General features: G+C 42.0%; 1 protein-coding gene across 1 annotated transcript in view; it reads right to left on the reverse strand.

The window, feature by feature from the left end:
• Positions 1-10,107: 10,107 nt before the first annotated feature.
• Positions 10,108-22,820, reverse strand: part of DLGAP1 (DLG associated protein 1) — a 229,133-nt gene continuing 216,420 nt past the window's right edge. The window contains 5 exon segments of the mRNA XM_023754230.1: positions 10,108-10,167; positions 10,169-10,192; positions 10,194-10,319; positions 13,046-13,198; positions 17,596-17,687. Of these exon segments, the coding sequence (XP_023609998.1) occupies positions 10,108-10,167; positions 10,169-10,192; positions 10,194-10,319; positions 13,046-13,198; positions 17,596-17,687 (455 nt within the window).

A 22,820-nucleotide genomic window follows, 5' to 3' on the forward strand; every position in this document is an offset into this window, starting at 1 on the left:
AGGCCTGGCCAGTGATCAGGGCCGACTGGGGCCTGCCAGCTGCTGGCCAGGGCCTTCCTTCTGGCTGCTGGCCGGGGCTTCCTTCATTCCACACCACCCGCTGGTGGTCAGCACACATCATAGCGAGCAATCGAACTTCCGGTCTCCCAGTCTAACTCTTGAGGGGACAATTTGCATATTAGACTTTTATATATTTATTCCTTCTTTGAATTCTAGCATCTTTGCTCTGGGATTTACATAAAAGACTGCATTAAAACCACCACTATATCCCAGCCAGTGTGGCTCAGTGGTTGAGCTTTGATCTATGAACCAGGAGGTCACAATTTGATTCCTCGATCAGGGCACATGCCCAAGTTTGGGTTTAAACCCCCTCCCCCAGTGGGGGCGTGCAGGAGGCAGCCAATCAGTGATTCTCTCTCATCATTGATGTTTCTCTTTCTCTCTCTCCCTCTCTGAAATCAATAAAATATATATTAAAAAATAATTAAAACAAACAAAAACTCACCACCACATTTATAGACACCCTTATCTTCCCCTTCTTTTTTTTAAAGCCAACTAGAAGATGCCTAGATTTTTTGTTGTTGTATTTTGTTTTTAATACTCACCTGAGGATATTTTCTCCATTGATTTCTTGAGAGAGTGGAAGGGAGGGAGGAGAGAGGAGAAAGAGAGAGAAACATCAACATGAGAGAGACACCTAGATTGGTTGTCTCCCAAAAGGGCCCCTACCGGGACTGGGGAGCCTGCAACCGAGCTACATGCCCTTGATGGGAATCAAACCTTTGAACCTTCAGTCCACAGGCCAACCCTGTAACCACTGATTGTATTTTTAAGTATGGCTTTGAATTTACTTTATGAATGCCTCGTTTCATTGTTTTGCAAAAATAGGTGCTAAAACTCATACATGTTTGGTGATTTCCACCTCACCTTGATTTCCACCTCAATTGGCAATATTTGAAAACAAAAGTTCATGTCTATTTGTCTAGGAATATAACCTATAGACACATTTCCATATGTACTGAAGATAAGTTGTAAAATGATTTTCACTACAGATTTTGTTTGTCATAGCAAGCAGTGGAAACAGCCTAAATGTCCATCAATAAATGGTGGGGGGTGGGGGAGAACTAAGTAATGTCTAATGGTTCATTCATAAAACAGAATGCTGTGGAGCCACTGAGGATAGTAGGTGGACCATAATGTTCTGAAATAATACATTACTAACTTTTTTAAATGGTGGGGAAAATGGCAGATAAGTTGCTTTGTCTTGCACAATCACACACATATAAACAAAGAGTTTGGAGTTATATTGGATTCAAATACTAGCTCTGCCACTTACCAATGACTCTGCGATACTCCTGAATCTCTCAGTAACTTATTGTAATGACTGTCTCATAGGGTTATGGAATGCACATAAAATAGTGCAGCCAGGGCACAAGGTACTTTCTCAGTAAATGTAAACATGTAATGATGGCGATGATGATGACAGTGAACATTTGAGCACTTACCATGTGCCAGGCACTCACTGTGTTAATATATATATTTGAAATATGTTTTTATTGACTTTATAGAGAGGAAGGGAGAGGGAGAGAGAGAAACATCAATTGGCTGCCTTCTGCATGACCCCTACTGGGGATGGAGCCCACAACCTGGGCATGTGCTTACCAGGAATTAAACCGGCATCCTTTTGGTGCATGGGTTGACATTTAACCAACTCACCCACACTGGCCAGGGCAAGAGCTTTATATATATTTATTTAATCCTTCCAACAGCCCTGTAAGTATTGGTTTCATCCTAATTGTACAGATAAGGAAGCTGAGGTACAGAATGGTTAAGTAACTTGCCCCAAATACACAGCTAGTAAGTGGTGAAGCTAAGATTCAAACACTGGCAGTCTGGCCCCATAACCTGAGCTCTTTCTCACTTACAGAATAGCCCTGCCCCTGCTGGACGGTCAGGCCCACTCATGGCACAATTTGAGGCTGATGAGAGGGTCAGTCCAGTGTCTCAGAGAAATGCTGACAATATAGGGTGTCCCCAAAATGTATACACACTTTGAATGATTACAAAGGCAGTGTTTATTAAAATACATTTCATTTTCAAAATGTAAGAGAATCACCTGTTAAAGTGTGTGTTTACATTTTGGGGGGACATCCTATAATCGTAAATGTCTCCTAAGAGTATGGCAATGCTTTCCTACCTAACCCCAAGGCAGAATAGTACAATCAGAATGACACCTGGGTGTTTCTGTTGGGGTGTGTGGGGGCGTTTCGCTTTGCCTTGGTTTTCTCCCATCTGGATCCTCTCTGCTCATGGACCTGGGGTCACAGACAGAAACCGGGTGGGAAATTCTTCACTTTGGGCTGAAGCCAACAGGGATCATGGTGTGCGTGTATGTGGGTGTGTGTGTGCGTGTGTGGAGACCTGTCTTTACTGTATGTATTATCTAATAAACACATTTAAATACCAAGAGGATGGAGGACTTTCCCTCTTTCGTAAGGATCCTTTGGTGACTCAGTTCTCATAATGACTTCTCTTGGAACAGTGTGTCAAGTTTTTCAGGGCAGTCAAGACGTCATATATTCTTTAGGGAAGCATTTCCGTAATATTGAACCCATATTCTCTAGTTGGATATTTAACCCAATTCTAATGTGTTGCCTTTGCTAGAAGAAAGCTGGTCCTTGGCCTCCTTATGGCCTATCTGAAAGTGAAGTGCCCTTGAGCACAATTACACCATGACTCAGCCACTGACAGATCCTGAATAGTCCGATGCCAAAACATCTTGGGTCCGCGTTAGCAGCGTGTTTTACTTTCTTTCTTTATCTTCAGACTTACTCAGGCTTGTCTGAATATTTATTCCTCACTTCACCACTAGTCACAAGTGTTTAACCCCCGCTGGCATTCAGTTTGGAAATCCTCATTTTCCTGGGCTAACCTCTCTCCACTGTTCCAATTTTCCAAACTATTGATCAATTTTTCACTCTCTCTGTAAAGACTTCATTATGAACAACCTGCTGTTCAAGGGATCCTTGGTGCACCAACCCAAGCCAGGACAAAAAGACATCAGCATCCTGAAAAAGGTCCCCCTTCAATCGTCTCTGACTCATTGCCTTGCTGATTACCATAAGAAACAATCCCAGAGCCCTTGAGTTGCTCTTTCCCCTTTGTCAAGCTCAACGCTGACAGTGCCACGCTCACCAAGGCCTCCCGGACACTGCTTCTGCAGGGACCAGGCTGCAGAGAACAGAAAAGGTTGGCCCCGGCCAGGGAAGGCAGTAAAGGCAGCGAGGCTCTCTTCCCTGCGCAAGCCAGGGAGAGGGGTGGCTCTCAGTGAATGTGTTCCATTAAATCAAACCAGAAAGGAATCTAAGCGTAAGTTATTCTACCTCTCTCCTTCTCACCTTTGTTCAAGTTCTGCCTTTGAGATCTGCTTCTCACACTTGGAATTATAGACAGACCCTGCATCGGCTGAGGTGGCAAAGAACCTTATTCTAGAAAGGAAATGATGTGACACAGCTGGGATTTTTAAAAGTGTCACTGACAGCCCAGCCAGTGTGGCTCTGTTGGTTGAGCATCATCCTATGCACCAAAAGGTTGCTGAGGTTGCCAGTTCACTTCCTGGTCAGGGCACATACCGGGTTGTGGGTTTGATCCCCAGTCAGGGCACATACAGAAGGCAACCGATCAATGTTTCTATCTCTTTCCCTCCCGTTCTCTCTCTAAACATGCCACTATGTCATCGGGTGAGGATTAAAGAGATTTTTAAAAAACCCTTAAAAGGGTTTTTTAGTGTTACTGACTGACAGAAGTAAACATCTCCCATAGAAAGAGATTAACCCTGCCAAAACCGGTTTGGCTCAGTGGATAGAGCGTCGGTCTGCAGACTGAAGGGTCCCAGGTTCGATTCCGGTCAAGGGCATGTACCTGGGTTGCGGGCACATCCCCAGTAGGAGATGTGCAGGAGGCAGCTGATCGATGTTTCTCTCTCATCGATGTTTCTAACTCTCTATCTCTCTCCCTTCCTCTCTGTAAAAAATCAATAAAATATATTAAAAAAAAAAAGAAAGATTAACCCTAAAACCAAAACCCTTAAAACTAGGCCCTCCTTTTTTTAGTTAGTAGAATATCATTATTTTAATCTGGAGAGATGTTTAGAATACACTGAATGGGCCATCCACAGTATTATCTAACCCCTTAGATGTTTCTCCTTACTTTTCATAATTGAAACTGCTGGTGGGATTGGGCTTGAAAGCCCTCAAAACAAGGAAGGCAGCCCTAATCGGTTTGGCTCAGTGGGTAGAGTATCGGCCTGCGGACTGCAGGGTCCCAGGTTCAATTCTGGTCAAGGGCATGTACCTTGGTTGCAGGCACATTCCCGGTAGGGAGTGTGCAGGAGGCAGCTGATTGATGTTTCTCTCTCATCGATGTTTCTAACTCTCTATCCCTCTCCCTTCCTCTCTGTAAAAAATCAATAACATGTATTAAAAACAAACAAACAAACAAACAAAAAAACAAGGAAGGTATCATTAATTGATGGTTATGTGTCCAAATCTCAGAAGGCTAGCTCTGGGGGAATATTTTCTCTTTGTAGAGCATTGGCCTCCAGCAGCAGTGAAAGCATTAGAAAAGCTACCAAACCTATAATTGTTGTTCATAACCTCCTCCTTAGGGTCAACAGGAAGAATGTATTTCCCACCGATGTTACAGAAGGGAAAACCGAAGCTCTATTTGTTTCCCTCTTCCTCCTTTCCAAGGTGAAAGGGAGAGTTGTTCTATGGATGAATCTCTTTATTGAGACCTCAATAGAAGCTCCCTCATGGTGTTGATTTACCTATCAAGTAATCTGAAAGGAGGAAACTAGCAGATCCTCCTCACAGAAGGCGGGCTAGAAGTGTGCAGAGGAGAATGGCAATCTTCATCTGTACTAGTGAAAACATTTGGTGCATGGAATAGCAACAGTTCACTAAACATCAGTGAGCACAGTGTTTCAGGACTGCAAGGATACACTGAAAACTACAGCAGAGCTTGACTTCTGGTGTTTGTTAAAACACTTTCTTGCTTTCAGGCATTTTTTATAAAGTCAGGCTTGGGCTCGTTTTCACAGAAGACATGGAGATAATGCATTGACTTGGCTCCACAGGAATGGCACCGGGGCTCCACATTCTTGTGGTTATCTGCTGATGGCTTCCCAGGGCCAGCAGTGAGCCCTGAGGAAAGCATGTGGACCAGGAAGCAGGAAGCTATTTTCTCTCTCTGCTTCAGGGGAGATGATGAGTGCTTTGCAGAGGAATGTAAGACCTACAGTATTCTGTAAACTTCTACTAATATGTGAGTTAGGACCCTGAGACAGTTTTCAAACAGGGCCACTACTTTCTGTTTCTAAAAGGAGCGGACCTAATCTTGTCTTAGCAGCTGAAAGTCAAACAGCCAGCAAACCTGAGGTCAATTTCAGCACCCTTTAGGATCTACGGTGGCATCCGAGAATGAACACATTCAGACACTGTAATTTTTCAATGTCATTTATTTAAACCAAAATCCATTTATATTTTCAATGGGGGGGGGGGGCGGGATTTCAAAGATATAAAAATATATTCATATTCAGAACAAACAATTTTGTTCAATTTCTATAAAAAATGAAACTACATTTTTTTGGGGGGTGAACCCTGTAACATGGGAAATTGCTTCACTGAAATTCAAATTTCCACATGCAAAAACTAACTCATTTTGTTTGGGGATTGACTGAAATGGCTAAGGAGCCCAATAGAATAAAATAATTAATTTGTCAGGCCCTGGATGGGTAGCTCGGTTGGTTAGAGTGTCATCCAGATATGCCAAGGCTGCGGGTTTGATTCCTGGTCAGGGCACATACAAGAATCAACCAATGAATGCATAAACAAGTGGAACAACAAATCTCTCTCTCTCTCTCTCTCTCTCTCTCTCTCTCCCTCTCCCTCTCTCCCTCAAATCAATAAATAAAAACTTAAAAAATAATTTGTTAAAGGCGAAAGGCGAACACTGTAATCACAGTTGAGACTTTGGGAATAGTCAGTGCATGAACAAAGTAATAAGATCTTTGCTGCCTCACGAGGACTTCAAACTTTTGAAGCCGTTTCAAAAGTACGTTGTGTTATTTTGGTGACTGGCATGGTTTTGCTTATGTATAAAAATCAGAAAAAGTGGCTTATCTGCTTAACAGTTTCCAAGTTTGTTGCATCTAAGGTGGATGGGTTTGCCCAAGAACTCGGTGGGGAGGAAGCACTGTGGATATAGGTTTCTTCAGAGCTGCAGCATTTTCAGATTATTGCAAGTTCACTTCATAAAATACTGCAATTTACTTTCTTTTTTGATAAATCTGTATTTTTGTGTATATGGAGTCAGGTTTGTGGATATAACCTAACTAAACCCCAGACAAAATCAACAGTGACAAATAATTACCAATGTTAAATGTTGGAAGCACGATAGAGACCCCACTGAAGGCTGAATGAAGGCTTGAACTTGGGACTCAAATCTATTCCTTAATAATTATGTCACAGGGGGCAAATCACTAAACCAGTGAGCACAGTTTTTCAGTACCGCAAGGATAAATTGAGAACCGCAAAGCATTTTTCTGACCTTTCTTACCCTGGCGGACTGTGTAGAAAACAAAATTGATGAAATGTTTGCAAAGAAATTCAAGTGGCTGAGATATATACAGAGCTGCACAAGTTTGAGAGGCTAATAACTGCTTTCATAAAATATACAGCTTTTGACTTGACACTTTGACCTGTGTGTGATTATCATGGTAACGTGACTTTTAGTTTTCAGTATTTCAGTCCCTTCTGTGGGATACAAGGTCTACCCCCTGGCTCAACAGGGACTAGCACTGCGTGCTGTTACAATGAAAGCTACAAGGAGGTGCTTCTTTATTGCTTAATTATTCCCCCCAAAGGCAATTACTTATATCTTGGAAGAAGCAGGACTCTGTAGTGAAAACATGCAGACCTGAAAGCAGTGCATTAATTATTTTATTAATTTCATCTTTTTACATTATGGGAAACATTCATCTATTTACAATTTTTTTGTTCACACACAATCTAAGTAGATAAGCCTATGAAATTCCAATTCATAAATCCATAAAAATGTTCCCCATCCCTCCATCAGAAGGCTTTCAAATGAATCTTTTTTTTTTCCAAACCAAAATAATTTTTAAAAATTACATTTGGGAATTCAGATATGCTAGTGATTTACATTCCAGTTATTTAAAATATGCATCTAGACATGTTTTAAAAAAGAAATGGTAAATTCACAAGGATAAGGCTTAAATTAAAGTGGTAATGCACAGTAAAACATTAAGGAAACATCTATAAATAACAGAAATATATTACAAATAAATTAGTTCTATTTACCATTTCAAATATTAAAAATCTTTAATCCATTTCTTCATCTCTCTTTACAAAAAGGTTATGTGAATTGTATGGAAACAACTGCAAAAAATATAATAAATACTTAATTTCTTTGAACTTTTTTTGATGCGGGAGACAAACTTCTTTTTTAATTCCCCCCTCCCCAAGAAAATGCCCAAACATCTTTGTACCAAAGTTAAACAAAATAAGTAATTTTTCAGGGTACATACATTTTCCATTATGAACTAAGAAACATTTCTACAAATACATCAAAAAGAACAATGTAACGAAGGTTATGCTCATGGATGTCAATTAAAGGGGGCAAGTGGTTAACAAGCCGCTTGATGTGGGGTCACGTTTTAACATCAATAATTAGCTCTTTATAAAGTGTTTGTACAATTTGTGATTTGAAGGAAGGCAAAGGTCATGATGCCTGTAGGCATTTAGCTAAAAGATTTAAAATTCTTACCAAAAATAGCTTATGAATATACAAATACCGCTCACACGGACAAGATAAATAGGACTTCTCTTGTCTCTCTTTAAAATATCCTGGGCTAAACCAGTTTCCAAAGAAAATATTGTAGGATGATCTGGAATCGTATTAGAAATCTATTTCTTACTCCAAATCTTATCTCTACCTCAGGGCACAGAGCTGTTGTTGGGAACATGGGTTTTCCAATGGATACCACTTCCTTCACGTTAATCTGCGAGTTCCACGTCATTTGCAGGACTGAATGTGACCATAGGCTACCCAAGGTGGCAGTTGGCCTTACTTGATGCAAATTTTGTGTGACCTTCCACTGCTGCTAGAAAGTAAATAAAAGATGTATTCTTTTTAGAACCAGCAACACCTGAAGCTCAACATCTCTGTATGCTCCAATTTTACAAAGCACTCAAGGTGCTTTGTTCACCCTAGTTAAAAGTTTGTTTTGAGATAAGTTAGTAGCCCTTGTAAACCACAGCAGTAAACATTTGTGCCCTGTTTATAAAGATAGCTCAAAGCATCGATGGCTCTGAGAGGTAGCGAATTCCCTAGTGGTTTTTGAATATGTCCATGAAAATAGTTGTTGCCAGAACCCATCACCTCTCTTAATTTCAGAAATAAAATTAAATTAGCACCTGGCGATGCGAGTGTGTTTTTTTGAAAAAGCTTCTCTGGTGCAAGCGTATTTGATGTATGTTTTTAGAAGTCTTTCATTTTTCAATGGTAATTTCTAATACTTTAGGGTGGGAGCTGGACGTAAGAACGCCAGTGATACGTTAAGATCCCCATATTCTAAATGTATTGACTGCTATGAATAAGGGCATTTACGGAGAACTTCAGCAAAGTGCAGACTGCCCATCCAGCATGACTAAAAATGTAAATCAACATTCTCTGCCAAAAGCCTGGGTATCTTTCAGTGTTTGTGCGTCGTGACTGTTCCCCTCTCCTTGTGGTTGCTGAACCTTGCAAGTCAAATTTTTCTCACTACCTGGGACTTCAAGAGGAGTGGCAGCTCTTTGGAATGAGGCATGTCTATTGGGGTAGAAAATTTATTTTATTGGGTTGACGTGGGACACAATCCTTATGCTAGGGGATGATCGGACTGTATGGAATAGTGAGAGAAGACTAAAGGAAGAGATATGTCAGCAATATGAACTAACAGGTTAAAAGAGATGGCCGTATAGCATTCAAGGGGATGATGGGAAAATCCAAACTCTTCTCCGAAAACCACCTGGCTGCCATGTAGAGCGCTTCAGAAGCAGATGTGTACGTATACAGGTGTGTTAGGTAGGCTCCCCAGGATGGACACTAACAAATTAATAGAACCAACACTTTCCCCTTTAAGACCCTACTGCACAACAATATAATATACATAACACAATGAAGGTTGATGAAACATTTCAGGTCTAAAATTTTTTTTTTAATAATAGAACAAAAAAAAATCCCTATGTATATCTTAAACTCTCAGTGCTTCCTTTGCCTTGCCTTTCTTCATTTTATTGCCTTTCAGAATAGATTAATTTCCCTGAAAGAGCGAATTTACAATCTTCTGCTGATTGAAACATTTGAAGCAGTGATTGATGAAGCATCAGTGAGGCAGTTTGTGAGTGGTGCAGGTACTCCCAGCACCCGCAGATGTTGCTTCTCCCTTCCCCACTACACATCCAGGTCCCCCACCCCCAGCCCAACTCGGTCCCCTCTTGGTTTGTCACTCATGGATTCTGGTGAGATGGCGTGATTTCTGAGGTTGGAAATAAAGTGCTCCATCTGCTTTGCAAAATAATAACCATTGGGGAAATAAAGGGGGTCGGAGCCCTAGTTTCTTTCACGTGGAAGACGGTTAAGTCCCAAAGGATCCCCCTGTGATACTGGATTTCTGAAATACCCTACGGTTTTATATTGCTGAGCTCTAGGGACACACTAGCTTGAGAGAACTGAGGATGGCGGGTGGCTTAAAGGGGCTATCTCTACACAGGTGGGCTTGGTTTTGCCAAGAAAAGAAAGGGCTGCCTATCCGGATGAGGCAGGTGACGCATCAGTACAGGTGGCGAAGCTCAGTGAATAACATAGGCCAACTGGTCCGGGCAGAGGGGTGCCTGGGGGGCGGCTCCTGCAAGATGGACAACGACACCGCGACAGTGGGAGTCCCTGGGCTCAGAGACAGACGGGCTCGGAGGCGGAGGGGGCCCGGGGGAGGAGCGGGCGGGTCCTGGGGGTGCCGCCGCGGGGGCGCGCCCCGGCGCCTCAGAGCCGGGTCTGCGCCTCGGGGATGTAGATCTCGATGCTCTCGGCGCTCTCGGTGGCCCGAGTTCTGGCGGACGGACGCGGCGCCGCCTGGCGGCCATCAGGCGCTTGCGGGCCTCCTGGCGCTGCGAGCTCTCCAGCGAGCGCTCCCGGATCAGCGGCGCGGGGCCCTTCGCCGGCTTCTTTGGCACTGGAGGAGGGGCCCTTCTCTCCTGATCAAAGCAGAAGGTTCAGGACATTACACAGCTTCTCAGGACAAGCGTGGGGGAAACTGGGATACGTCAGTAGTTAGAACACACTCTTTTTTTTTTTTTTTTTTTTAACCTAGGGGTGGTTAGTTCTGATCTGCACACTGCATATAACTTTTTCTTCATTTTTCTGGCTTGGGTATTCAAAAGATGCGGGGGGAAAAATATACCTGTAAGCTTAAGGCCAAGGGTGAGGCTGGACTGCAGAACTAGGTCTCTCCAAAGAAAGGCTGTGGGTACTTAAAGGCCCCCTGCTGAAAGGCTGCGCACCCAGCACATTTAGTGGTTCTCTCTGGAGGCTCCAGACTCCTCCGGCGGCCAGAGATGGGCAAGGGTTGCAGCGGCAGCGGCAGCAGCAGCTTAGAGTTCTGCACCCCCTCTAAGGAGGCGAGGCAGCTGCTGTGAGCTGGGTTCAGAGTTTAAAAGCATCACCGCCCTCTCCCCAGACCCACCCAAACCTAAATAGCCAAATGAGGAGGAAGAGACGATAAGACTGTGTTCCTTTAGCTTTGTAGATGCCTCAGTGAGTTACGCCCGTTTGCACACCACACACAAACACACAGCAATATACATTCCAGGGTCACCCTGGAGGGAAGACATGGGTAATTCCTACACTCTCAGCTCCAAAACGGCTCTAAAACATCCTGCTGGGATGGCACTCCGGGGCCCAGAGAGCTATTCCAATCATAGGGACAGACATTGTGAGAACTTAACACGGGACTGAAAGAGTTCACCTGCCTTAGCAACAGCAAACTATAAAACAGGTATTTTCAAATGCCATTGCAAAGACAAAAGCCACTCATGACTTCAGTAGAAAAAAAAAAATGCCAGTGGGAAAGAAGGAAATCTAGACCAGAAAGGATTCTTATGAAAAGGATGATAAACTGAGGCTGCGAAATGGTCCATGTGAATGTTTTCATTTTAAATAAAATACCCTCGGTCCTCGTAAATAAATGTGAAATGTGTCATAAATGTGAAAAGTATCTTAAAGTGTAGAGTCTATGATTCTCCAAAGCGCATTCCTTGTGCCTTAACACTCATGCTGGTCACAGTGGTCCCTCCTTGCTGGCATGGGTGGAGCCTAGTTAAACTTATTACAGTGGAGTGGCCTGCAGGCAGTGTAAGGGAGAGTCTGGGTGGCCCAGAGGACAGAAAAGGAAGCACAGAATGCAAACAGTATTCTGCCAACTCTGATTGTGCTCATTCATTTTTTTCCCCCCTAAAGTGCATGGGACGATGAAAAGCTCTGATCATGGACAAAGTGTGTAAGGATTTAGAAATCAAGTTAACTAATGATTTACTGTGCGAATGTCAATAGTTACATATATCATTTCTTAGCATCACTCAGTTTGGACATTTAAAAATCTTCATTGTTGAGCCACTTCGTGTATATTTTTAAAAGTATGAATACTGATCATTTTCAGTCATATTTTCCTATTTGTGTACATTATATATTTTAACAATAATTTTTAAAAAATCAACAAATGGGAAATTAGATAGATGTGTGTGTACATCTGTAGTGTTTTTTTAAAAAAATAAGACCAATTCAAAAGCTTATCTAGCCGACAATTTTAAACACAGATTTAAAAAAACAAGCTAGATTAAGTGCAAATGTTTGGCTTCCCAAGTGAGAGGCCACATATACACCAATGGTACTTTGATGCTTAACACTAAACCCTCAGGTTGACGGGTGACAGAATTGGAAATTAGGGATAGGATGATAGTGTAGCTTTCCTGTCCCCTGGGACTGGATTTCTCCTGGGAGCCCACTGACCCTAAGAATCCTGATACTATGGGCAGCAACAGAATGGACTGGATTGCCATGAGCTCTCTGAGAGGTGAGGAGATCTGAAAAGGTCAGGGCCACCAGTGCTTCAGGGGAATAACCGTGAGTCATTTCTGTAGTTGAATCGCTTGGAACTATTTGACCTCAGGCCAGAGGAAAGCAAAACATTACAAAAGTGGTGCATGACAGCCCAGCCTAGGGAGGACATTGTATACCTGTGTGAGCCTGGTGGAACCACCATAGTCCAATGTGAAAATTGTAATTTATTAATTAAAGTAAAAAATTTGAGCCTTTATTTCTAAACGGTTGCATGAGGAACCCAGTGAGCAATATTCCCCAAGGCAAATAAACCAAAAGTAAACTCTTTTATAAAGGAAAAAGTCCAACATTTTTGATTACTGTGAAACTTGATGGTGTGTATATTTTTAGACTTGAACAACAGTGGTTTCTTTATTCCTATATTTATGAAATGATTATCAAAGTCAGTTAGCTTTCAGGGCTTATTTTCCTCAGAAACACATCCTAGGGCTGTAAGGAAGTTGAACTCTTGCTCTATGTAATCATGCACTGAATATGTCATTTATTTTAGTTTAAAAAGCAAAATGGAGGCAGTTCCTTCCAGTGACTAAAATGGTTTAACTTAAAGTTTAATTAACAAAAAAAAAGCCACATTCCCAATTTTCCAATTCACAAAGACAGGTTTTTCTTTAAAAATATGCCTGAAACATATTACAGATAATATCCCAAATGATTACTATGTAAACATTGTCATTACAATGAAATTAGTATGATGTCAGCTCCATTTCACATTGTAAACAGCAAGACTGAATGCAGAAGCCTATTTAGACTGTCCAATGTTTGTGCAGGTTTTTAAATGAACCATACAAAATCTACATTGTTCTACCTTCTTGTCAAGAGGATCCATCTGTTTCCAATTATTGGCCTTTAACTGATGGAGTTCATCAAATTTCATACTAATATTTTCTATGGACAACTGCAGCATGTCCCAGAACCCCGCCAAATCCTGGGAGGTGGGCCTCGGATGAGCATTAGGGTTCTGTACAGAGAAAGAAGAATATTCATGCTTTAGAGGCGATCCATGACAACAAGCACAGGGCCAAAGTAACATTTTCAAATACTTCAAACACCAGAAGGAGAGTGAGTTCCTTTTGGTTTTCAGATAAAAGTGGTAATTTTATAGTAATTTATAAATGGTTATTTTAAAAATTATACTTTCAGCTCTACTGAGGTATAATTGACAAATAATAATGACATTTAAAATGTACAATACGATCATTTGATATACATTGTGAAAGAATTCCCTCCATCAAGTTAAGTAACACATCCATTACCTCACATATTTACCTTTTAAAAAAATGTTTGGTGAGAACATTAAGTTCTACTCTCTCAGTGAGTTTCAGTTATACAGTACAGTGTTACCAACTATAATCAACATGTTATACATTAGATCCTCCGACATATTTATCTCCTAACTGAAAGTTTATACCCTTTTACCAGCTTCTCCCTATTTTTTCCACCCCTCAGCCCTCAGCAACCACTTTTCTATTCTGTTTCTATGAGCTTGACTTTTTTGTTTTAGAGGCAACTACAAATGGTAATTTTATATACACATCCATTTGACTTTCAAATGCCAAGGTTGTAAAACTCTTCTTTTGTAATGCAACATCAATCAGTACAGTGTATGGGGAGAGTAATCATTTGAAAATCCAGAATGTATGATCTACAATAAGATGCATATAAAATACCATATTTAAATGAAAATACCATCTTTGAAAAAAGTACAGTATATTAGAGTTGATATTTGACTACCTGCTACCTAACTTATTCAGAGAACAGATACATAATCTAAAATATGATTTGTTTTAATACTAATGTTGAGTGAAATACTAGGGAAGACAGATGAGGAGTAATAAAATATATGTTTAACAATTAAGATACTATTAATATAGGAAGTCATTTATCATATAAATACTTTGGCAAAATCATTTGGAAATGAATTTGTTTTAAACCAGCAGTTCTCAACCTGTGGGTCGAGACCCCTTTGGCGGTCGAACGACCCTTTCACAGGGGTCACCTAAGACCATCCTGCATATCAGATATTTACATTACGATTCATAACAGTAGCAACATTACAGTTATGAAGTAGCAATGAAAATAATTTTATGGTGGGTCACAACATGAGGAACTGTATTTAAAGGGCCAGAAGGTTGAGAACCACTGTTAAACTGACCATAACATAATATAGCAAATGTGAGAACACATATCTACACATACACAAAGAGTCCATAGTGATCCATTTGCTAGATAATATTGAACAATTTTTGGTATTTAAGGATTGGCTTTCTTTGCCTCCATCCATATGTCCCTCCAAGTACTAGAAAGTATGAACCACAAATTATTATGATCTAAGGCAGAAAAAACATAACTAAGAGAATGAAGGTGCCATGCTCATTGTTAATCACTACCTGCAGTAGTAGCTAAAGCATTAGATTGGTGGGAGCTGCCATATGTCAGATGTTTATAGCTGGGGTCAGTTTTGGTTACCTCTAAGTATTCAGGCAACTAAGACTATGAGACCTTATGCTGTATAATAACTTGAGGCCAGTTTCTTCTTTTAAAACCCACCCTCATAAAAAATGATATCAGAATTTCAGAATGTGTAAGGTCAGTGACCATCAAAATTAATGGGTTGGAAAGAACTTTTTAGCCCTTTGAATGAACTAGCATTATTTGTCTAGACTCAAAATAAATACAAGTAAAGATGTTTTTATAAACTTATAGTTCTAAAACTACCCGTAGTTCTGAAATTCATTGGAAGAAGTAAATTCTAAAGTTTGTACGTATTTGGTTCAGTATTAAATCTGTGCTAATGACACCTGAATTAATGAGTTTCTCTATAACATTTTGACTTAGTAAACAAACAAAAAAAATGTTTCTAAATATCTAGGTTCAGAAAGACAGATAATAGTTTGGACAAAGTACCTCTCAAATGGAGTTTATGGTCTCACAATATATTTCCTTATCTTATTGATGATCAAAAACTAAATTGCTCATATTCTGGAGTTCACTAAAGTCTTTTAGGTCATAAGCTCCATTGGCTAAATTGTTTCAGTGCACCAGTGCATGACATGATAGTTCAATAGGCAGAGTTATTTTTGACTCTGTATATTGGGCAACTTGTTCCCTCCTCACCAGGAACCTCTTTGCTCCCATATCATGAAAGAGATAGAAGAGGAAGCAGAGAGAAAGAGCTCAGGCACCCAGCCAGTCTCTGAATCAGTGGGTCATGTGACATCCCATGCACAAGAAGAAGTTGTAGTACTAGCCTTAGTCTGAACCAGGCCACTTAGGGCTCAGAGATGGTAAGGAGTGTAAAAAGATGAGGGGGGTTGGGTTCCTTGGTTTAGTTTTACTGGGGAAAAAGTAACTCTCATCCATTCATTCTGTGCCTGAGAGTCTAGATAATGTGTGGGTGTTCAAGTGTTCCCTTTGTCAGAGTAAGAACTCAAGACAGGAGAACTGGGTCTGGTTGTGACTAATCTTAATGTCATCCTTATGCAGCTTTGTAGACCTAAACAATGCCACTACCAGGTCACCATGCTTCCTGCTGCAGAGGAGGGAGAGCTGACTGGTCAGCCTCAGGTCCCTCCACCAGGGTAAGAATGCAGCTCAAATTCTAGGGGATAAGTAGGGTGGTGGGTGGATTTACAGGGATTGAGGTCAAAGAGACTGAGATTTGAATCTTGGTGCAGCCTCTTACCATGTGGCCCTAGTCAAGTTACTTAGCCTTTCCATGCCCATTTTTCTCAACCGTAAAACCATCATAGAAATAATGTCACAAGCTGCTCCATAAGGTCTGACACAGTGGGCTCTTGACCTTCCCTCCTGGGACATGGTTTGACCGGCCATCAATGGCCCTTGGCCAGCAGTGTGGTTCCGCTTCCGTCTACCTCTAACATGCTTCTCATATTTTGCCACCTAAGTTCCTCTAGTGGCCAAGGAATGTGAGCCCATTAGGAGCTAGGAAACATCAAAAGATGGCTTTAACAAGGTTAACCTTTCCTGGACATCTGCAAAATTTTCAAAACATTTTGTCTGCAATTTGATCTTCAAAATCTGCATAATATTAGTATTCTACTACATAATATACTTGCCCGCAGTATAATTCTTTAAAAAGGCATGCTCTGTGCCCTGCACTGTGTACACATTGGGCTCCAGGTATCTAGCCATCATTTTGAGAAGTATAGCTTTATGCGCGCTTTCTTACATTTAAAGAACAAAGAATCATGTTGATTAAGATGTGTGACACATTACCAAGTTCATGAATTAGCGGGAATTCTGTACCTGGCATGAAGTGAAGCTCAATAAAGTATTTGTGGTAGTCACTTATCAATACATTTACTAATATATATTATCTTATAATCCAGAATAGAATTTCTGGGAAGGTGAAAGAAGGATCAGGTAATTTTTGCTGAGGGAAGGGAAGACAAATTATAGATGGGAGAATGGTGAGTAGGAGGGAAGAGATAGCTCCAAAGGAAGATATCAAAAAGAAAGGCCTGGCGCAGAGGGATGGAGAGTACTAAGGTTTGCATGCTTCCTGTTTTTTCTTGGCCGAGTCCTGTCTAGATAAATCCTTTTCAGTCTTTATTAGTCCTTGTTAACAAGAAGATGTGGCTAAAACTCTGAAATCATAGTTTGGGTCAATTAGATTGCATATAAGAATGTTTTTGCTTTCAACAAGATAAACAAGTTGCTTTTCATTATCTTTGTTTTATACCCAGCCTGACCAACAATTGGCCAATAAAAGCTATTCTGTGGAATGACACTGTAGAGCTGGTGGTAGTTTTTAAAAAAAGGCATATTTGAGTGAGGAAGCGCTTGCCCCTGTATTAAAATGTTGCTGGCAGTGGTGCTATTGTGTCTGTTTTGCTTTATTTTGTTCTGGTGTGTCTAAGAAGGAGTCACGTGTCTCAGGGAGATCAAATCTACACTTGGTGATGCCCTTCACCTCTGGCCCTTGAATTAAAACAGAGAACTCTGATAAGGATATACGAACTGATGGCTATTTCAGAAAGAAACTCATTATCCAAAATGATTTTCTGTAATATTATTTTTGAAATACCAGGTGGTCCCTATTTTGGTAAGAATAATAAAATCAGAGATGCCATGTGAAAGCCAGGAAAATCGGGATTTTTCAGTTACCATAAAGCAGGAAATGGAGTTTTAACTTAGTTGGGTTTTTTCTTCTATGATTTTTTAAGCATGAAAGTATTTTTTAATTTTAAGAGCAGATAATAAGATTCATCAGAAAACTCTTTATTCCAAGAGAGTCCAATGGGCCTTGACTTGGTTCAAAATCAGGCCAATCTTGATAACACACTCTTCTCATGGTACTAGCAGGAAAGGGTAGTGATGGGGAATGTTACCTACCAGGTTTTCTTCACACAGTTCTCTGAACTGGTAGAATTTCTGGGCCATGAGAAGTTGGGCACTGCCCACTGCCGTTCGGATTTTCCCTAGAACTGAAAAGAGCAAACATACAAGGAGTTTACACATTCTGTCTCATTGTTGAGATGTAGTCTGGTAAAGCAAAGAGGAAGTTATGCTGCCATAATTCGGGCAAACAGCACACACACAGTGCTCGCACACACGTGCACACGGCCCAGTCATGGTCGTTACTCTGCTGGTCTATGTAACAGAGGCTCCTAGGTTAAAGCATAAAATCAACTGAGGGAAAACCACGTGCTCATCATGCATATTTCTCAGGGATCACAGCGTTTTCCACCACAGCACTGGACGCTACCAAGAGAAGAGGCAAACGGTTTTGTTTTGCTTTTTCCTTTTACTGCAAGGATGAATTGCAAGTGTTTGCCCATATAGTTATGGATTTACTTGTGTCAGCAATCCGGGTCTGCCAGTTTGTTTGTTTTTAACCCAAATCCAAACACAAGAAAAGCCATCCTGTCTCGGAGGGGGACCCCTTGGCACTCACCATGTTCCAGCCATAGCTTTCATTATTTTTCCGGAGCTCTGCCTCTGGTACTGTCAGGAAAGAGCCACTGGCCAGTGGAAAGACTTTCTAAGGAGTGAACATTTTCAGACTGTTGCCTGGGGAACGCCAGCCCCGTCCCAGCTTTTCCACTCCACAGCCCAATGTTATTGTTAACGTGGGTTTAATTCCCTCTGCACGGTGCTGAAACCCTGCCCCTTTGCAAGCCACTTCTTGCCTTCTGTGCAGTCTAAGGCGAGAACCTTTCAACCGACGGGCGTGCTGAGACGGGGCGGGGCGCTCCACGCCGAGCGGTCCTCAGGTCTGCATTGTCCCAAGGCTCTCCCTCCAGCCGGTGGGGACCAGGGCACAGCTGCACTGCTGGAGCCCTGCCACCAGGCAGCTCTCAACACGCCCTCCCTGCCGGGAAGGAAGGGGAGAAGGCACCCTGCTTGCTCATAGGAAACCAGAGGGGTGACTTCTCAAAGTGCACTTGGCCTGCTCAGAAATCCTCCCGGGGAGGCACACTGTAGGACTGAAGCAATGGTTTTGCTGTGGTTTTGTTACGGGTGTACAGAGCCTGAGACTCAGAATGGAATCAGGTCTCCTTTCTCGACCTCATTCCTCACAAAGTCTGAGGAGAAGGAAACAGAAGAAAAAGAAACTTCATTTTGGCCCCGGGTTTTCTAGAAATCTGCTTCTGTTTAAAACTGCCAGGCTAGCCAATGGTTTGTAATGCACATTAGTCATGGGCACTCCTCTAATAGTTCAGCATTCCCACACACATAACTCAGGGCGGTGATGAACTCTCCAATATGTCACCAGTCACGCCAAACAGCTGAAGTGCAGGAATTCGCCTACTCAGTGATAGCGAGGGGCCGCCCTGGACAGCCGACTGGCAGCTATTGCTCAGGGCGAAGTTTTTACTTCTTTCCAATTTGCTCACACTCTTTTGAGATGGCTAGTCCATTCCTCTCTAACGGATCGATCGGTTGTTGGAGGCCTCCTCTCCCTTTCTCAACACTCCAAAAGCAGAGGGACAGCATATGCAGACACAGGGCACCACAGTAGTTAAGAATTCAGGCCCTGAGTAGGCCAAGGGTTCTGGCTCCAACACTGGGAGCAGCCGTGGTCCTGGACAGTCACTTGATCTGTTTTCTCATGTGTAAAATGGAGCAATTGGTACCTATTTGTAGGGTTGTTGTTAAAATTAAAAGTGGTACTGTAGCCCTAACCGGTTTGGCTCAGTGGATAGAGCGTCAGCCTGCGGACTCAAGGGTCCTAGGTTCGATTCCGGTCAAGGGCATGTACCTTGGTTGTGGGCACATACCCAGTAGGGAGTGTGCAGGAGGCAGCTGATCGATGTTTCTAACTCTCTATCCCTCTCCCTTCCTCTCTGTAAAAAATCAATAAAATATATTTTTTAAAAAAGTGGTACTGTATGTGAACTATTTAGGTCAGTGTCTGACCTATAGCAAGCACTCAATGAATGCATATATCACCTAGGGCCAGGACATTGCACTCCCTCTAACTGTGAGCCCCACACAGAGTAGAGGAAACAAACCAAAGTCTGGATGATCCCTGGTTGCCTGGGATGGGTGTGTGCGTTGATGACCTGTCCTAGAGCTGAGACAGGTCTGAGAAGTGAACACGTGGCTTTAGGCCAACTCCGAGGTTCCTGAATTATCTTGCTGAAGGGGAGGATTCTGACACCAGCAATTTTCAGAATGAATCATGGGAGATTAGATCTAATACCTAAGTCTCCAATGGGCTGCCTGGGATCGCTTAGCTCCAGGCAACTGGCATAGAAACTCAAACAATTCTGATGTTCCTCAAACTTTGCACTGATTCTCAGTTACAGCCGAATACCTGCGCTATGTAATAGACTACCATAAGAGTAGCTAAGACGGTGATTCTCCGATGAGGAGAAAGAAGGGCTCCAAACAGTCATCCAGGCAACACCCAACCGTGGTGGGTAGGACTAACTCGGATTTCTTCTCAAGGAAAACAAGGGACATCGTTCTTCATTCAGCATGGTCTGGCCAGAACCCTAGATTTGGAGCAAAAATACCTGGGGTGGAGTGTGGCCCTTCTGTTTCCCAGGTTTTTGCCATCATGTTCCTTGAGTGGAAATTTCTTACTGGCTCCAGGATTATTTGCATTTCCTGGGTCCAAGTGATGGTCTTTTATTTGCATTTCCTGGGTCCAAGTGATGGTCTTTCCTGAGCCCAGGGTAGGGAGATGACGATTTGGGTCAGGAGGGAAACCCTGAACCGGGAGGGCGTGGGACAAGCAGATGATAGCTCACACTTCTCTGACCTCTATATTTTATTGATATTTTACAGAGAGGAAGGGAGAGGGATAGTTAGAAACATTGATGAGAGAGAAACATCGATTATCTGCTTCCTACACACCCCCTACTGGGGATGTGCCCGCAACCAAGGTACATGCCCTTGACGGGAATCGAACCTGGGACCCTTCAGTCCGCAGGCCGACGCTCTATCCACTGAGCCAAACCAGGTAGGGCGCATGCTTTCTTTTTCAGAGAATTAAAAATTCATTTTAATTTTTAGGGAAGAATTTCTAGTGAAGTTTGTTCCGTTTTGTTTGTCCACTAGACACAAACTTGGTGTGATAACTCTTTTCTCCTGGAAGTAAATTTCATATTTGTTACATATGCCTTAAGGAAGTACAAAACTAATAAACAGCATGTGGTAAACATCAATGGAAATAAACACTAGGAAAAATAAAGCTGAATGCTGGTAAAGAAATGAGATAAAGAAGAGTCATCATAATGTTATTTAGAAACTACTCTAAAACATTCCATACCATCCTTCAGCAGAGTGCAAAGAAAAGACTTTGATCAGGGATGCTAAGAAAAGAAGTATAAGGGAGCAACAGTAACTAAGCTGTGGGCTTTTCCCATGCGTATAAAACAGCCCACCCTGGTATTAGAAAGTTCTGGAAGAGGCCTAGAGGTAGTGCATCTTTCCAGGGTTTGCCTTGCATCTCACTATTTTACTGTAGCATGGCAGCGGTTAACTTCGTAGGGTTGGCCTGGCCCTCAAGGACATGGGCAAGAAAGCCAGAGGAGCCTAAAAGTGTGGGGTCTATGCAAAAGCGGGTGGGCAAGGCCAACCTTCAAATTATGTTTTCATGGAGCAGGGACAGTCCTTGTGGGTTCTGGGAATTCAATCATTCATTCATTCAGCAAATATTTATTAAGGGCACACGATGTGCCAGGCACTGTACTGGATGGTAGGATATGGTGATAAGAAAAAGCCTTGCCCTCATGGATTACATTCTGGTGAGGGGTAGTGGGAGAGACTGAAACAGAAAAACAAGATTTAAAGGTTTGGGATTTGCTAGATGACTTGAAATGATCAGATGGAGCTGAGTATGATTGAGCAATTCAAAGGACAGTGAATTCCTTAAATGGTGGTTAGAGAACATTCTGTCTTCTTGGTCTCTCTTAAGAAATGGAAAACAAACAAACAAACAAACAAACAAACAAAAACCATGGTTTGAGATGGTATCAGTTGCAATATGAAAATGGACTCTGGACTAAACAGCATGTTGTATAATTTTATTGATTTTTTTAGTTGATTGATTTGAAAGAGAGAGAGGAAGAGAGATTTGTTGTTCCACTTATTTATGTATTCATTGATTCATGTATGTGCCCTGATCGGGGTTCAAACCTGCAACCTTTGGCATATTTGAACGACGCTCTAACCAACTGAGCCACCCAGCCAAGGCAACAGCTTGTTTTAGTAGTCATCATTTGAAAATGCCACTGTTTTTTATTTGGAAAAAAATTAAAATACATGAAAGTAGAAAGGGCAAAATAGCAAACATCTATGTACATGTTCTTCCCTAAAGAAACAATTTTTAAAAATGCACTTCTTAATTTGTGTTTCTTTCCTTCTCTCTCTCTCTCTCTGCAATGAAATAAAGCCCTACAGATAAAGTATACGCCACTTCTGTCCCGTTAGCCTCCCTTCCAGAAGAAACCACTGGACTAGACGAACAGTCCAGCCTATCCCTGAGTTTATGAAGGTTTTCCCCTCGTCCTAGTAAGGTGACAGCTAAGGGTCGTTGGAGTGTAAACGAGAGAGTGATAGACGGGGGCAATTCCACTGGCACAGTTGGGACCCCACAGCTTAAGGCAGCAGCAGACTGTCTGAAGTCAGATGGGAGGTGCTGCGCCAGGGGGAAGGTGTGCTGCTGGGGTTCCATTTAGTTGGTTTCCTTCACACTCTGGTCCATACAGTCTTTCCAGATTGCTCACCCCGTATGTAGTTGACAATTTTTACCTCCCATCTCCCTTAAGGCACATTCCAGAATAATGATCTTTGCTGCATACCCAAGCATGACATTCAACCATGGGTTATACTATCTATTTGTGTAATAGTTCATCATACAATACGCCTTGCCTTGCTGTGTCACTCTTTTTATATCGGTAAGTCTGCTTCTCCCCAGGGGTTTTATTAGCACCGGCCAGTGCGTTTTTAGATCCCTTTCTCCCTTTCCTTTCCTCCCAGCTCTTTGGTTAGTCTAGCCCTCAATGGAAGTACAGGACAACAGCCATAAACACTGTTTAAATAGAAGGAACTAAATTCCTTCTATTTAAAAAGTGGGCCCTAACCGGTTTGGTTCAGTGGATAGA

The sequence above is a fragment of the Myotis lucifugus genome, unplaced genomic scaffold (genome assembly GCF_000147115.1).
Source record: "Myotis lucifugus unplaced genomic scaffold, Myoluc2.0 scaffold_58, whole genome shotgun sequence".
NCBI lineage: Eukaryota > Metazoa > Chordata > Mammalia > Chiroptera > Vespertilionidae > Myotis > Myotis lucifugus.